The sequence below is a fragment of the Ovis canadensis genome, chromosome 1 (genome assembly GCF_042477335.2).
Source record: "Ovis canadensis isolate MfBH-ARS-UI-01 breed Bighorn chromosome 1, ARS-UI_OviCan_v2, whole genome shotgun sequence".
Classification (NCBI taxonomy): Eukaryota; Metazoa; Chordata; class Mammalia; order Artiodactyla; family Bovidae; genus Ovis; species Ovis canadensis.
The window spans coordinates 8,555,964-8,573,689 of record NC_091245.1 but is presented as its reverse complement, the minus strand read 5'-3'; the positions used below and the strand labels follow the sequence as shown (position 1 = coordinate 8,573,689).

General features: G+C 50.5%; 1 protein-coding gene and 1 long non-coding RNA gene across 2 annotated transcripts in view; one reads left to right on the top strand and one right to left on the bottom strand.

Moving 5' to 3' along the window:
- The first annotated feature begins 2,259 nt into the window (after positions 1 to 2,259).
- INPP5D (inositol polyphosphate-5-phosphatase D) overlaps positions 2,260 to 17,726 on the top strand; it is a 137,938-nt gene continuing 122,471 nt past the window's right edge. Inside the window, exon 1 of the mRNA XM_069585095.1 lies at positions 2,260 to 2,618. Within this exon, the coding sequence (XP_069441196.1) occupies positions 2,485 to 2,618 (134 nt within the window). The 5' untranslated portion in view covers positions 2,260 to 2,484. The remainder of the gene's footprint in view (positions 2,619 to 17,726) is intronic.
- Positions 8,345 to 10,155, bottom strand: LOC138437680 (uncharacterized). The gene is made up of 2 exons (XR_011256107.1): positions 9,665 to 10,155; positions 8,345 to 9,308 (listed from the first exon to the last, which is right to left on the bottom strand). It is a non-coding gene; the product is annotated as an uncharacterized lncRNA (long non-coding RNA).

Below are 17,726 nucleotides of genomic sequence, written 5' to 3'. Positions count from 1 at the left end.
GTGATAATATACAGCCTTGATGTACTCCTTTCCCGATTTGGAACCAGTCTGTTGTTCATGTCCAGTTCTAACTGTTGCCTCTTGACCTGCATACAGGTTTCTCAGGAGGACATGACAGGATGGACCCTAAAAATTCAGGAACATGGATGACATGTGTGTGTCTTGTATGTTCTGTGTGTGTCTTGTATGTGTTGTGTGTGTCAAAGCGAAACCACACTGGACCAAATGGCAGGGACAGTGCCGCTGGCCACCCCGACCCTGCTGAACTATGGGACTCAGTGGGAACAGGGGTGGGAAGGAGTGTTGGGGGAGATCGATGTAAGTGGAAGGGTCTTGGATGGGCTAGAGGGTAGATAAGTGGATAAGCTGGTGAAGGTGCTACAGGGCCAGCACTGTGGGCAGATCCTCCTGAAGGACCCTGGAGGGACCCGGGGGCTTCGAGGGAGCAAGCTGGCGGAGCTCGGCAGGGGAACGGGGAGTGTATGGTGGGAGCATCCCAGGAGCAGGTCTCTTAGCTCCACCTCAGTGGCCCCATACCTAGCTCAGCCTTGATACGGGCTTTCTGAAGGCTCGGGAGTTTCTTCCTTGGGTTCAGACAGAGGAGCAAGGGAGGGGATATTGGTGGGGGGAGGGAGGGGGCAGTGGTAGGGAAGGGGAAGCTCAGAGCAGCTGGGGGAGGAGCGGGCTTTGAGGAGGTGAATGTGGGGACCAGGGAGTTCGCTGGGCTAGGTTTCCAAAAGGAACTGCCTTTAGAAGCCAACAAGGCCTGCCGGAGCACGGCCACGCCTTGACCATGCCCATGCTGGAGAGGACCCCGGAGATGACCCCACAGGGGTAGCAGCCCACCTTCTGGGGCCCCTTTAATGGGCCCAATTTCCCCCGCCTCAGGCCTGAGTTGACCATCTCCTCCCCGCCCCCCGCCCCTCCCCTCTTCCCTCAGGCTGGAGGCGGAGCCCAGGTCCAGGATTCAGGAAGCAGAGCCCTTAGCTTTGCTTTTCAGAATCAACTGTTGCGGGTGGCAGGCACTGGGGGCTCCCGGCACACGTGAGCTCCTCTGGGGCTGCTCTCCTTCAGGTGGAGAACAGGAAACCGAGACCAAGAGGGAGAAGGAACTGACCAGCTCCTGCACCTCGGATGCAGAGGACCCTATTCGAGTTGGGGCTTGCCTGGCCCTGGTGCCTGGATGCGGCTTCTTCTGTTATGTCACGGGGCTGGCTGAGGGCTGAGACAGGACCAGGGGTCTTGTGCAATAGGTCGGCACCTGCCCCTTCACCCTGGGGCACTGACCCAAGCACTAAGGACTCCCTGTCTGGGGTCCAAGCATGGTGCCCACTTCAGAGCCCTCAGAGCCTGCTGATCCTGGATGGTGGTCCCCACCTCCCCAAAGGCAGTCCTCACTTTGAGCTGTGGACCAAGGTAACCATGCCTGGCCACCTCTACCTCCAACTCCAACTCTACCTGAGATGTGGGACTCAGGAAGGAACGCCATCCTTGCCAGGTGGCCAACTTGCCCCAGGGATAGGGGGACATGCGTGAGTGTCCCAAGTGTCCCAGAAAGTTCCAGAGGTGTCAACCTGCAAAAGGTCCATGTCCCGAGAGTCCTCCCAGCTCCCTCTGCGTGTCCCTAAGCTGGGCTACAGGGGTCAGGCACATGTGCTGCCCTGGAGAAGGGCTGCCACGGGCTCCCACATACCCGCCGGCCCCCACAATGGGTATAAAAGTGTTGCAGAGCTGGCCCCGGGGAGCTCCCGGGTGGTGTCGTCCAAGGTCTTCCCAGCTCCCAGGGCTGAAAGGTGCCCAGGTGGCTGTGTGTGTCTCAGTATGAGTAGGGGGCTCGGCTGGTACCCACCTCGGCGGGGGTAGTGGGGCAGGCCTCAGCCTCAGTTGAGAAGCCCGGCCCTGTGAGCCTCTGACCTGCGGGCATGTCAGAGGGAGTGGACAGGGAGGTGGAAAGCTCAGGGGGAGGCAGAGGGCTGGGGTGGGCGTCCTCGGCGTGGCAGCCCCACTCGGGGCATCGGGTCATGGGTCCCAGCAGGGCCAACCCTTGGGCCTCACTCCTTCAGAGGCTGGCCCTGAGCCTCCTGACGCCAGAGGAGCTGATAGATTCCCCTAGGAGGACTCGAGCTGATATTCGCCATGCCAGGGACCAAGACCCATTAAAGAAGGGAGCCGGGGGTGGGGGACACGGCAGGGCTGGGGGTGGTGGTGAGAGGGAGGGGCAGCAGGCCGTGAGGGGGGAGGTGGAGGACTGTCTTGCTTGGGCTCTGCAATGAGGAAGTTCTCTGCAGCTCAGCTTCCTTTCCCTTGCCGAGTGCCTGAAACAGGAAGTCGGCCAGTGAGCAGTGGCGGCGGCAGCAGCAGCTGGGGCGACTGAGAGGGAACCCACGGGGGTCCAGCGCAGGAGCGCCCAGCTCCCCCGTCGGCGCGGCGTCCGGTCCAGTGGTGAGGCCGCCGGGCCCGGCCCCGGGGAGACCCGTGCCCGCCATGGTCCCCTGCTGGAACCATGGCAACATCACCCGCTCCAAGGCAGAGGAGCTGCTCTCCAGGACGGGCAAGGATGGGAGCTTCCTCGTGCGTGCCAGCGAGTCCATCTCCCGGGCCTACGCCCTCTGTGTGCTGTGAGTACCCGACCTGCCCACCCCGGCCCGGCCTGGCAGCGGAGGTGATGGAGGTGCCGCTTGTGCACAGGGCAAGCTGGCTCGGGGCACGTTGGGGCCCCTGCCCTGGGTTGGGGTTGTTTCTGTGTCCAGCGACCTTGCGCTTCCCAAGTTTGTTAGTGGGTCCAGCTGAGGCCCGTCGGGGGACCTGCTTGGCCCTGGAGTTGGGGTTTTGAGAGCAGGAGCCCTCCAGGGCTAGCCTGGGGTCTGGGCCGCACACCCCAGCGACCAGCAAGCAGCAGGGCCAGGGGCTTCCTTGAGGTTCCAGGGACCAAGGGGGTGGGGGGCGGGTTGTCCAGGGCCTGTGAGCCGGGCGGAAACTCAGGGCTCCGTGGTGGTGGGAGTGTTAGAAAGCAGCTGGGTCAGTTCAGGTGTTGGTCAAAGATGCCCAGTTGGGAAACCCTCCTGGAAGAACAGAAGTGGGAAGCGGGAACCCTTCCTGTGCCAGAGTATGGGCCTTTGGAGGAAGCTGTTGTCTGGGGAGCCGTGAACACGGGGAGTCGCTCAAGAAAGGATCAGAGGCTGTATCTGGGGCCCTGGGAACAGAGCAAGTCATGTTACCTACAGCAGGAGCCACTTCTCACCCGTCCAAGGCCCTCAGCCGTGTCCCCGCCTTTTGAGGCCTGTCGGCCACCGTCAACTGCCCCCCCGCCCCCAGCTCTGGGATGCTGCTGAATGCACCAGTTGTCCTAAAACTGGGGAACCGGCCACTTGCTGACGGTTCCTTTTTGTAACACCCTTCTCCACCAATGTCTGAGAGAGGCCCTTGGCCCTGCCACTCTGCCACCCTGCGGTCTAACCATGCCCGCTGGGGCCTCGGGCATGATGGGGGAAGGGCACGTTCACCTGCACTGCTGAGGTAGCACCCCTGGGCTTGCGGAAGGGTCCCTCCAAGCAGGCAGACCCTACCACCATCCATGCAGGAGGGAAATGGGTCATGGACCACAGACTGTATTTGGAGCTTGTTGAGTTTGAGCATTTGTCTGTGTATCAACCTATTTCAACCTCGTGAAAATCTGAAGTGCAGGTCCTTTTGTTGGCCACTTTTGACGGGTTAACCGAGCGATGACAAAGTCAACAATGTCCGTCCCCAGAGGCTGCACCCAGGCAGACAGATGGCTGCTGCCACCCCAGTCCTGTACCTGTCAAGCCGGTGTGAGCCTGGGTTCCAGTGGCAGCGAGAGAAGCCAGGGTGTCTACCAGGGTCAACTGGGAGTGTTTAGAAATTAACCCAGGCTTTTAGCTGGCCACCTGGCCCAAGGTCTGACTGCATCAGAGCCTCGCCCTCCCAAGGCCAGCTTCTTGAGCCCCCAGTTCTCACACCCGGGGTGGGGGGAAAGGGAAGCAGACCCAGTCTTCCCCACAGGCACAGCCCCTCTGTAGAGACAGGGCGTAGAGACAGTGGGGACATCCTGCTCTGTCTCCCCTCAGCCCACGTGCAGCTCTCCCCTCCCCCCAGAGACCTCGGGAGCTTCCAGGCTCCAGCTCACTAACCTTCACAGCACACCCTTGACCAGGGAGCTGTGGTCAGGCTCAGGCTATAGATTGGAACGTGGGTCTCTGACTCCAAACTGGGAGCCTTGTGCCAGCCAGAGACAGAGCTAGGAAAAGCCATGAAACCTCTAGGCCCACCGCCCCTGACTTTGCAAGTGGGCAGACCTCAGAGAGCTTGAGGCCTTCGTCCACGCTGCCCTGCTGTGTGTGTGTGTGTTAGTTGCTCAGTGGTGTCCGACTCTTTGCGACCCCATGGACTGTATACCTGTCAGGTTCCTCTGGGATTTCCCAGGCAAGAATAATGGAGTGGGTTGCCATTCCCTTCTCCAGGGGATCTTTCTGAGCCAGGGATCGAACCCAGGTCTCCTGCTTTACAGGCGGATTCTTAAGCATGGGGGCCACCAGGGGAGCCCCCACGCTGCCGGGCTGGCTGGTGGCAAACTGGGACCCCAGAGGGTGTGCGGCACCCGTTCCTCTCTTTTGCGTCTTCTTCCCTCCCCTCCCTGGTGCTGAGTTACTCTTGGAGCCTTGGCGACTGTGCGGGGTCTGCCTCCTCGGGAGGGTATCCGTGGCCCACACCCCACCCCATATCCACCATCCTCTGAGTCCAGGGCTGGGTTTCTTGTCAGTCTCCCAGCCCCAAGGCCCCTTTAGCTCCAGACAGCAGGCCTTGCAGCCCTCCCCAGGGAGCCCAGCCATGAGGCCAGGCGCTAACTCCAGGCCCGGGGCTCCCCTCTCCCCTTGGCTCTGTGGGGGGAAGTCAGCTTCCCACAGGGGCAGGAACCCCTGTAGGATGTGGGATACCACGAACCGCCGAACTTTCCAAAACCCTGGGAGACCTCCTTTTGCCACCACCTTTAATGTTGCCAATTAAAGAGATTTAAAAACGAAAACCTAGCTAAGTGATATCTAACTGCCACCTTTTAGCCATTCATTTCATGAAAGTATCCTTTAACGGCACCGAAAAGGCAGGAAAAACGTGCTCTTAAAAAACAAAACAGAAAAAGTCAAAAGGCCAGTCCTTTAAATCATGGAGGTTTGGCTTCCTGAAAAACAGCCCCCCACTCTCCCACCTCATCCTTAGCTTTCTCTGTTCCTGGGACTGGTGAAAACCTTGTCCTCCCTGTCCTCGGCCAGCGAGGGGCACCCCAGTGGGATTCCACAAGCATGAGTCTCCCAGGCATCAGGCTCTACCCTCTGCTTCTCTCTGGGAGATGCTGAGAGAGCAGGACCCCAGGTATGCCAGCTATGGTGTCAAGGCCTTTTAATGACCCTGCTCCAAAGTGAGCAAGGAAGCCTCTAAGACTGGCCCTCCTACGCTGGAAAAATCTATATGGGAAAAGACCTCAGGCACCCTGCTTGGACCCCAGTGGCTCGAGCATATTCCCGGCTCCTCCAGTTGAGAGAAGAGGGCGGCAGGAGGCTTCCCACGCCTGATTTAGGCTGAGATGCTTGGAGCTCCAGGAACTGAGGGCAGCTTCCCCGGGAGTGGCCTGCTCGCTGGAGAAAGAGGACAGGATTTGCCTATTTAAATGGAACTAAGGAAGGGGTGAGGGAAACGCCAGCAGACAAGGCTGCGATTGAGAGTGGCCCACGTGACCCACGTATGCATGTTCGCCCCCGGGCCTAGCAAGCCCGCACTTCCTCTCAGGAGGTCAGCCCTACCACCTGCCGTGGAGCAAGAAGACACAGGTCCCTCCTCCATGACTCAGAAAACCTTGCTTTAGGGGGACCCCGAGGCCCATTTCAGGGTGCAGAGAGCTGGAGGGGAGGACCCCAGGCAGCTGACTCCATGGATAGAGTCCCACTCTGTTTTCTTGCAGCAAGGGGCTTGAGATCACGAGGGGCAGTGGGTCTTCTGGGTGTGGTCTATGTCACGCTCCCCTGGCTCCACTCGAACCCGCCAGCAGACTAGGGAGGTCACGGGACTCCCTGAGGGGGCCGTCCGGCCGCATTTGTACGGAGGATGCTAAGAGACTATCAAGCTTGTGTCTTCCTCTCCTGCCAGGACTGCGCTTCCATGTGAGGCCAGCATACCTGCCAGGTGCTTTCTGCTGCAGGGAAGAGGTACACGTTTAGGGATTCAGGTCCATCAGCGTGCAGGGGTCAGGGTCATGGGTCAGTTGGGGCCAGGCTCTCCTTGCCCTGGCTGGGCGGGTTGAACCAGAACAATGGCCCAGAGGAGTCAGAGATACACTGCCGTCTCTGTAAGTGCAGCCCAGCCCCCGAGAGCGAGCCTATATATTCTGGGTCCATCAGCCACCCTGCAGGATGGAGCTGCCTGGTCCAGTGGTGTTTCCACTAAACCACACAGGAGAGAGCTGGCTTCCCTCCCAGGGGCAGAGGCAGACAAGTCCTACCTGTGACTCCGAAACCGATGCCTGGCCTGGCCTGCTGTGGCAAGGACGTGGTTTTGGTTTCCCTCAGCACCTGGCCGACCACTAGCTGCCCAGGCAAAGCTACAGCCGCCTTCCCAGGGACAGTACAAGGCAGCCTGGACTTGACAGCCTTGTGAGCAAGGCCAGAAAGACAAAGAGGCCCCAGAAGGACATTTTGTCAACAAAAGTGCCCTTCACGAAGGCTTTCTACTTGTTAGAAAGTTATGGCCCCTTGAGGTAGGACAAGCCATACCACTGCAGCCTTGCTCTGTAAACCGAAGGTGGATACTGATGCATTCTGCCTAAAAATAACAGCAGAAGACGACCGGCATGTCAGATTCTAAGCTCTTTGCACACACTGACTCACTCACTGTCCACACTGGCCTTTGGAGGAAGTGTGGCTATTATCCCCACTTTACAGATGCGGAAAACTGAGACCCAGAGAGGTTAGGTAACATGCTGTATGTTCATAGTACTAATGTCGGCAGGACCAGAACTTGAATTTACTGTTTCTGGGAGAGAGAAAGAGAGAGACGCCAGCAAGTCTGGGTGTGTGCAGAGTCAGAGGAGGCCTGGAGGGGAGACCCCTCGTGATGGAGCACAGAGAAGGGACTTGGCAGGGGAGTGGGCAGAAATGTCTTAGAGAGGTGTAAAGCCATTTACTAAGGTGTGAATGGGTCTGATGTAATCCTCCTTCCTCCAACCCCCTTTCAAAGTTTAGGAAAGTTTATGCGGATCCCAGATGCTGGGAAAGACTGAGGGCAGGAGGAGAAGGGGGCGGCAGCGGGTGAGATGGTTGGATGGCATCACTGACTCCATGGACGTGAGTTTGAGCAGACTCCAGGAGATGATGAAGGACAGGGAAGTCTGGTGTACTGCAGTTCATGCGGTCACAAAGAGTCAGACACAACTTAGCAACTAAACAACAACAACGACAAATACTGCTCACGAGTTACTTTTGTGCACATGCAAAGGGAAAGACTGTTTTTCCTGTCTGGTATTGACAAAGGGTGAGAGATGCTGGCGCAGACAGCAGTCAGAGCCAGAGGACCACAGCTCCTAAAAGCTGGTTTGTGTAAGAGATTGCTCAGTTTGCTCTCTAGTTGTCCAGGGACCACTATGCTGAGCAGCCCTTCTGCATTCAGGACCAAGAGGGAGTGATGTGCCCGGGGAGGCCCCTCCATCTAACAGGTTCCTGGTACTTTCTTTGTGCAGCGACTCGTAAAACCCATAGTCGAGTGTCTCCAGGTTCTCTGTGCCCTAGCCTAGTGTCCTGGAGCAATTTTTCCAGAACCAGGGGAGGCTTGGCTTTGGTTTGTTTTTCCCTAGCGGCTCAGCAGTAAAGAATCAGCCTGCAGTGCAGGCGACCCAAGTTCGATCCCTGGGTCTGGAAGATCCCCTGGAGGAATGCATGGCAACCCACTCCAGTATTCTTGCCTGGAGAATCCCATGGACAGAGGACCTGGTGGGCTACAGTCTGTAGGGTCTCAAAGAGTCGGACACGACCAGAGACACTGAGCACCTGTCAACCTGACAGGTGAGAGTCACCTGCGCACAGGCTTCGGAGCTTCTCCGATGGGTGGTCCCATCTCCTGGACTGTGAACCCCAGTGTGGCCAGCCATGAGAGGCGGTGCTCTAGGCCTTCCTCCCTGCCCCAGCAATGGAGGCTCTTCCCTCGCTAATTCAGGTCATGTGATGAAGTCCTTAGGGGCAAGCCCTCTGTGGTTGGCTGGGCCTCATGTGAGTTCTAGCCTTTGTGAGATGCTAACCTCCCTGTACCCGCCCAGCATCCTCAGTGGGGAAATGCCCGCTCATTGGGTTAATTTTTTATTGCAGTAAAACTCACATCCTGTAGAATCAGTGGTGTGTAGTGCATTCATAATGTAAAACCATCAGTTCAGTTCAGTTCAGTTCACTCAGTTGTGTCCAACTCTTTGCGACCCCACGGACTGCAGCACGCCAGGCTTCCCTGTCCATCATCAACTCCTGGAACTTGCTCAAACTCATGTCCATCGAGTCGGTGATGCCATCCAATCATCTAACACCAGAGCATTTTCATCACCCTTTCCCTTCCTAAAAAACCTGAACCTCTTAGGAGTCACTTCCCATTTCCGTCCCTCCCAAGCTGTGGCAACTACTGACTGACTTACTTTCTGTCTTTGACCATTTGCGTGTTCTGGGTAATTTCACAGGAACAGAATCATATATGTGGCCTTTCGTATCTGACTTCTCACCTGGCATAATGCTTCCAAGGTTTATCCATGTTGTAGTATGAGTCATTCCTTTTCATGGATAAATAGTAGCCCATTTTATCAAGGAGTCGCATTTTATTCAGCTGTTCATCACCTGACAGGCATTTGGGTTGCTCCTCCTTTTGTGCTATTATGAATGATGCTGCTGTGGTCATTTAAGTTCAAGTTTTTTTAGGCACGTGTGTTTTCAGCTGTCTTGGGTGGAACTGCTGGGCCACGTGGTAATTCTGTGTTTTACTTTGTGTGGAACTGTCCGTCTTTTCTACAGTAGGGGTGCTGTTTCATTCCCATCAGCAGGGTCTCGCCCACACTGGTTATTACGGTTTTGGAAATGGCCGTCCTAGTGGGTGTGAGGTCGCCTCTTATCGTGACTTGGGTTGGCAACTCTCTAATGGTGGATGTTGTTGAGCCTCTTCTCCTCTGCTCCTTGGCCATTTGTATACCTTCTTGGAAGAAATGTCTGTTCATATCTTTCGCCCGTGTGAAAAATGGGGTGATGTGTCTTTCCGTTGCTGTCACTGGATTACTGAGAGGATAAAACGGGAGAATGTGGACGATAAGCACACATAGTCAGCACGCGCTGAACCCTGGCTGTTCCTTTTTTTTTTTTTTTGAATTGGAGGATAATATTTGTGCAACCCGTACGGCAACGCGAATGAGTCATAATTCGTCACATATATCCCCTTCCTCCGGAGCCGCCTCCCTCCCCTCCCCGCCCCTCTAGGGTGCAGAGTGCCCCGCGGCCTCCCTGTGGTGTGCAGCAGCCTCCTGCCGGTTATCTGTTTTGCACACGATGGTGATGGTGTACGCATCGCTGCTCCTTTCTCAGTCTGCCCTGCCCTCTCCTCCCCCACGCCCTGGCCTCCAGCCCGGTCTCCACACCTGCGTCTCCATTTCTTCTCTGTCAGTAGGTTCATCCGTCCTGGTTTTCTAGATGCCAGCCATACGCCATTTACGTACTATAGCTTTCTTCCTCTGACCTAGCTTCGCTCTGCAGGACAGGCTCCTGGCCGTGAGTTTTTCCGAGCTGCCGAGTGAGGAGCAACATCTCAGAGGCAGAGGAGGGAAGGCCCGCGTGCGAGGAGCGCGGCGGCGGGAGGGGAGAGGAGGGCGGTGGCTGAGCGTCACTCCCGGGGCTTCCTGGAGGCCGGGGAGCCTCCGGGGACACTGAGTTGTCCTGTGCGGCCTCCTCAGAGGAAGTGCTCAGAGAGCCGAGGCAGGAAGAGGACGCGGCTGACGCACGCGTGGTCGGCGGCTGTGGGGCGGCGGAGGTCTGAGAGAGAGAGGGGTCGGGGCTCAGGGGCCAGGAAGAAGCGCTGAATGAAGCTGGGAGAAGGAAGAGGAAGGCGAGACGCCGAGGCCATCTTAAGAGTGATTAACCAACCAGCACAGGACGGAGAGACTGAGGGATCTAGAGTCCGAAGGCTCCAAGGAAGGAAGCTCCAGGAAGGCTCCAGCGGCGGATGACGTGGCCTCAGTGTCCACAGCCCTGCAGGCCAGGCCCCCCGGGCAGCTCTCTGGACCGGCTCCCTCCTCTCTCTCCTGCTGACTTCAGAGTCCCTTTGTCCCATTATTGAGAAAAGTGTGTTTCCTAGTACCAGGACCCAGACTATTTGGGTTCGATTACTTACTGTAAATGACACCAAAGGGTCAGCTGGTCCAGCCCCTCTCTTGCCAACCAGAAACCTGCCCTCTGGAGGGGAGAGTCTTGCTGCACATCCGGTGTGTCAGGGGCAGTGTAGAAATAGACCCTCTGATAAACAGGACGGTGTTCTGTTCAGTTCAGTTCAGTCGCTCAGTCGAGCGGGGCTCTTTGAGACCCCATGGACCGCAGCACGCCAGGCCTCCCTGTCCCTTACCATCTCCCAGAGCTTGCTCAAACTCATGTCCATTGAGTCGGTGATACCATCCAACCATCTCATCCTCCATCGTCCCCTTCTTGCACGTTTTTTCAAGTAACCTTAAAAAATACAGTATTAAGTTAAACATATAGAGTTCAAGGTGTTAAGGAGGAAAATAATTACCCGATCACTGAGATGAGGGACTAACACAAATACTGTTAATTTGTTGCTGTATTTTCTCATTTAGATTCTCTCTTTCTATGTATTTATATAGATAGATACGTGTGTCTATACATAGGTAGATATATACATACCTCTGTAAGTTTCATAAGCTCCATATTATATTAATATATGCCTGATACCATGTAATTTTAGTCTGCATTTTCTAGCAACATTAGCATTTTCTCATTTAGTTAACATTTCTTCCTAAATATCATATTTAATAGATGCACAAATGCTATTACACGATGCACCATAATTTATGGAATACTCTTCTATCGTCAGACATTCAACTTACTAACAGTGTTTCATTATTTTAAATATGACAGTGATGAAGGTCTTTGTGCAAATAGGTGACATTTCTGATGATAGATTTCCAGGGAAGGAATTACTGGATCAAAGGATAATGTTTTTAAGGCTCTTGATGGAAAATGACAAATTGCTTTCCAGAAATCTTGTTATAATTTATGTTCTGGTAAGCAGTGCCAAAGAGCACCCACCTCATTCCAGCCTCCATTTACTGAATATTTTCATTTTAAAAATATATTGAATTACGAGGTGAAAGGTAGCTAATTTCCGTTCATTTTGATTTGCATTGCTTGATTGCAGTTGTGGTAAACTTGTTTGGATTATTGACTTTCATCATTTCTCTCTTGTGGATGGTCTGCTTCATTCTCTCTTTGCCTTTTTTCGTTTGAAACTGTCGTTTTTCTGTTATCACCTCTTTGCATGAATTCCTTATATCACATTTGTTGCAAACATTTTTTTCTGTGGTTGCCTTTAAACTATGACTTTTCCCCCCCACATTCAGAAACTGTAAATTTTTGTAAAGTCTATCAATCTTGCTCCTTTGTGACATTTTCCCCTTTACTTTCCAATGTAGAGTCCTTCTGCACCCAGGAATTTTGTTTCTTTTGCTTCCTGTTGGGGGGCAGGGCCTTTAGAGCTAATAGGCTCAGGCTAAGAGGTCACTCTGCCTTTCTAAACTCTGGTAGATTGTCTAATGCTATGGGGCCTCGGTTTCCTCATCTGAAAACCAGGGATAAGAATACCCATGTAGTGCTGTTGGATGGACTGAAAAGTGTGTATCACATGCTTAGCACAATATTTGGCAAAAGCAGATGGAGAAAATGTCGGTTTTTCTGTTTTGCTGTTACTGTTTTACCTGAACACTTTAATCTCTCTGGAATTAATGGATGGTGTAAGACAAAGATTTACAGGTATTGTGCTCAAGTAACCATCTTTCTGGAAACCTCTCACTGAATGGCTTACTCCTCGCCCTTTGCGGCCTCTCTTACCATGTGTTAAGTCTCCCAGGTCTCTTTCTTGCCTGTTTAGTGTCTGTCTGCTTTTCTTACACCAAGTTCACACTGAATGCCTTACCACCGTTTTGTACCTTATTTTACTGTAGGATTTGCATATCTATTCTTTTAAAGTATTCTTCCAGATAAGCCAGATAATAATTTTGACGAGTCGGGAAAAATACTAGTGGGGCTTTAAAAACATTTATTTTTGGCTGCTCAGAGAGCTTTTGTTGCTGCATGTGGGCTTTCTCTAGCTGCAGTGAGTGGGGGTACTTTCTAGCTGCGGTGTGCGGACTTCTCACTGCCTTCGCTTGTTGAGGAGCATGAGTTCTAGGGCATGTGAGCTCAGTAGTTGCGGCTTAGTTCCCCATGACATGTGGAATCTTCCCAACCCAGGGATCGAACTCATGTGCCCTGCATTGGCAGACGGAGTCCTAACCGCTTCCCTGGTCCACCACGGAAGTCCGCTATTGGCACTTTGATTGTAATTGCATGAAATCCATAACACAACTTGTACAAATGGACATTTTAGTATTTTTCAGTCTTAATAATAAATACAGCTGTTACTGTTATTATTAACTTTGGTAATTTTCTTCACAGGTCCTACATATTTGTTCAGTTCAGTTCAGTTGCTCAGTCGTGTCCAACTTTTTGTGACCCTATGAATCACAGCAGGCCAGGCCTCCCTGTCCATCACCAACTCCCGGAGTTCACTCAGACTCACATCCATCAAGTCAGTGATGCCATCCAGCCATCTCATCCTCTGTCATCCCCTTCTCCTCCTGCCCCCAATCCCTCCCAGCATCAGAGTCTTTTCCAATGAGTCAACTCTTCGCATGAGGTGGCTAAAGTACTGGAGTTTCAGCTTTAGCATCAGTCCTTCCAAAGAACACCCAGGGCTGATCTCCCTTAGAATGGACTGGTTGGATCTCCTTGCAGTCCACGGGACTCTCAAGAGTCTTCTCCAACACCACAGTTCAAAAGCATCAATTCTTCGGCGCTCAGCTTTCTTCACAGTCCAACTCTCACATCTATACATGACCACTGGAAAAACCGTAGCCTTGACTAGACAGACCTTTGTTGGCAAAGTAATGTCTCTGCTTTTTAATATGCTGTCTAGGTTGGTCATAACTTTTCTTCCAAGGAGGAAGTGTCTTTTAATTTCATGGTTGCAATCACCATCTGCAGTGATTTTGGAGCCCCCAAAAATAAAGTCTGACACTGTTTCCCTATCTATTTCCCATGAAGTGATGGGACCAGATGCCATGATCTTTGTTTTCTGAATGTTGAGCTTTAAGCCAACTTTTTCACTCTCCTCTTTCACTTTCATCAAGAGGCTTTTTAGTTCCTCTTCACTTTCTGCCATAAGGGTGGTGTCATCTTCATATCTGAGGTTATTGATATTTCTCCTGGCAGTCTTGATTCCAGCTTGTGTTTCTTCCAGCCCAGCATTTCTCATGATGTACTCTGCATATAAGTTAAATAAGCAGGGTGACAATATACAGCTTTGACGTACTCCTTTTCCTATTTGGAACCAGTCTGTTGCTCCATGTCCGGTTCTAACTGTTGCTTGCTGACCTGCATACAGGTTTCTCAAGAGGCAGGTCAGGTGGTCTGGTACTCCCATTTCTCTCAGAATTTTCCACAGTTTATTGTGATCCACACAGTCAAAAGCTTTGGCATAGTCAATAAAGCAGAAATAGATGTTTTTCTGGAACTCTTTTGCTTTTTCCATGATCCAGCAGATGTTGGCTATTTGATCTCTGGTTCCTCTGCCTTTTCTAAAACCAGCTTGAACATCAGGAAGTTCATGGTTCACGTATTGCTGAAGCCTGGCTTGGAGAATTCTGAGCATTACTTTACTAGAAGGTGAGATGAGTGCAATTGTGTGGTAGTTTGAGCATTCTTTGGCATTGCCTTTCTTTGGGATTGGAATGAAAACTGCTGAGTTTTCCAAATTTGCTGGCATATTGAGTGCAGCACTTTCACAGCATCATCTTTTAGGATTTGAAATAGCTCAACAGGGATTCCGTCACCTCCACTAGCTTTGTTCGTAGTGATGCTTTCTAAGGCCCACTTGACTTCACATTCCAGGATGTCTGGCTCTAGGTGAGTGGTCACACCATCGTGATTATCTGGGTCGTGAAGATCTTTTTTGTACAATTCTTCTGTGTATTCTTGCCACCTCTTCTTATTATCTTGTGCTTCTGTTAGGTTCATACCATTTCTGTCCTTTATTGAACCCATCTTTGCATGAAATGTTCCCTTGGTATCTCTCATTTTCTTGAAGTCTTTCCCATTCTGTTGTTTTCTCTATTTCTTTGCATTGATCACTGAGGAAGGCTTTCTTATCTCTTCTTGCTATTCTTTGGAACTCTGCATTCAGATGCTTATATCTTTCCTTTTCTCCCTTGCTTTTCACTTCTCTTCTTTTCACAACTATTTGTAAGGCCCCCTCAGAGAGCCATTTTGCATTTCTTTTTCTTGGGGATGGTCTTGATCCCTGTCTCCTGTACAATGTCATGAACCTCCATCCATAGTTCATCAGGCTCTCTGTCTATCAGATCTAGTCCCTTAAATCTATTTCTCACTTCTACTCTATACTCATAAGGGATTTGATTTAGGTCAAAGAATTGATGCTTTTGAACTGTGGTGTTGGAGAAGACTCTTGAGAGTCCCTTGGACTGCAAGGAGATCCAATCAGTCCATTCTAAAGGAGATCAGTCCTGGGTGTTGTTTGGAAGGACTGATGCTAAAGCTGAAACTCCAATACTTTGGCTACCTCATGTGAAGAGTTGACTCACTGGAAAAGACTGATGCTGGGAGGGATTGGGGGCAGGAGGAGAAGGGGACAACAGAGGATGAGATGGCTGGATGGCATGACTGACTCGGTGGACAAGAGTTTGGGTGAACTCCAGGAGTTGGTGATGGACAGGGAGGCCTGGTGTGCTGCAGTTCATGGGGTCGCAGAGTTGGACACGACTGAGCGACTGAACTGACTGACTGACTGAATGGTCTAGTGGTTTTCCCTACTTTCTTCAATTTAAGTCTGAATTTGGCAATGAGAAGTTCATGATCTGAGCCACAGTCAGTTCCCGGTCTTGTTTTTGCTGACTGTATAGAGCTTCTCCATCTTTGGCTGCAGAGAATATAATCAATCTGATTTCGGTGTTGACCATCTGGTGATGTCCATGTGTAGAGTTTTCTCTTGAGTTGTTGGAAGAGGGTATTTGCTATGGCCGATGTGTTCTCTTGGCAAAACTCTTATTAGCCTTTGCCCTGCTTCATTCTGTACTCCAAGGCCAAATTTGCCTGTTACTCCAAGTGTTTCTTGACTTCCTACTTTTGCATTCCAGTCCCCTATAATGAAAAGGACATCTTTTTTGGGTGTTAGTTCTAAAAGGTCTTGTAGGTCTTCATAGAACCGTTTAACTTCAGCTTCTTCAGCGTTACTGGTTGGGGCATAGACTTGGATTACCATGATATTGAATAGTTTGCCTTGGAAACGAACAGAGCATTCTGTCGTTTTTGAGACTGCATCCAAGTACTGCATTTTGGACTCTTGTTGACCATGATGGCTACTCCATTTCTCCTGAGGGATTCCTGCCCGCAGTAGTAGATATAATGGTCATCTGAGTTAAATTCACCCATTCCAGTCCATTTTAGTTCGCTGATTCCTAGAATGTTGACGTTCACTCTTGCTATCTCCTGTTTGACCACTTCCAATTTGCCTTGATTCATGGACCTGACATTCCAGGTTCCTATGCAATATTGCTCTTTGTAGCATCGGACCTTGCTTCTATCACCAGTCCCATCCACAATGGGGTATTGTTTTTGCTTTGGCTCCATCCCTTCATTCTTTCTGGAGTTGTTTCTCCACTGATCTCCAGTAGCATATTGGGCACCTAGTGACCTGGGGAGTTCCTGTTTCAGTATCCTATCATTTTGCCTTTTCATACTGTTCATGGGGTTCTCAAGGCAAGAATACTGAAGTGGTTTCCATTCCCTTCTCTAGTGGACCGCATTGTGTCAGACCTCTCCACCATGACCCGTCAGTCTTGGGTGGCCCCACACAGCATGGCTTAGATTCATTGAGTTAGACAAGGCTGTGGTCCCTGTGATCAGATTGGCTAGGTTTCTGTGATTATGGTTTGTGTGTCTGCCCTCTGATGCCCTCTTGCAACACCTACCGTCTTACTTGGGTTTCTCTTACCTTGGACGTGGGGTGTCTCTTGACACCTGCTCCAGCAAAGCACAGCCGCTGCTCCTTACCTTGGACGAGGGATATCTCCTCACGGCTGCCCCTCCTGACCTTGAACGTGGAGTAGCTCCTCTCAGCCCTCCTGCGCCCACGGAGCCGCTGCTCCTTGGACATATTTGTTAGTATGATTAATTCTGATGATATTTATTACTTTGCTACTGTTGTGAATACCTTTTCTTCTGCAGTTACACTTTTGGAGTAACTGATAACATACAAAGAAGCTGATTGTATAAATTCACATTTATTCTATCACTTTACTCCTCATTGTTGAAAATTATTTTCATTTGCTACTCTTGGATTTTTTTGGTAAAGAATCAAATCATACATGAATTATAATCATTCTGTGGCCTACTTTCCAAATACTTGTAACCCTTATTTGGAGTTCATATTTTATTGCATTGGCTGATGTTTCTAAGATATTACAGTGGAGGATATGGAGAAAAGAAAATATTTACCTCAAACAGAAGTACTATGAGAATCAAACTTGGTGCTACCTGGGAAGGACTTCATACAGTATCTGGCACGTAGTTAGCAGTTGATAATAGCTAGTTGTGGGGGGTGTTTTTGTTTGTTTTTTTGGCATGTCCAAAAAGAAGTTCTCTTCCTAGTTTTATGAAGAGTTTTGAAGAAGGGATTATTAACTTTTGTCAAATGCCTTTTTAATATCTATTGAGACGATTATGCTGTGTCTCATATTTCATTAACTGGTAAAGAGATTGATTTTATAGATTTCCTAATAGGAACTTTTTTTTTTTCATGATTAGAATCAACTGTTCTTGATTATGATGACTTTATTACACTCAGAATTTCATGTAAAATTTTTGCACCTTTGTTCATAAGTGAAATTGATTTTATATGATTTTGATCCCTGAAATATTTATGAAGCATCATCATTACCTGATTTTTTCAAATACAAAAAAAAAAAATTGGCAAAGGTGCTTTTCCTCAGAGCCATTTATAGAGATAATTCAATTTCTTATTTTTTGGTATTGAATCTTTCTTGATTTCTATTTCTTCTTATGCTACTTATAAATGTACCTTATTGAAGTATAGTTGATTTAAACATTGTGTTAATTTCTGTGGTATAGCAAAGTGATTCAGTTACACATATATGCGTATTCTTTTTCATAGTCTTTTCCATTACAGTTTATCACAGGATATTGACTATGGTTCTCTGTTCTATACAATTGGACCTTGTTGTTTTTGTGTTACTTCTGATAAGTTATATATGTTTTTTAGTAAAAAAATAATTTGTTGAGATTTTCAAATTTTCTGGCATACAATTATGCATGGTTTTCTGTAATTTTAAGGCTTTTATT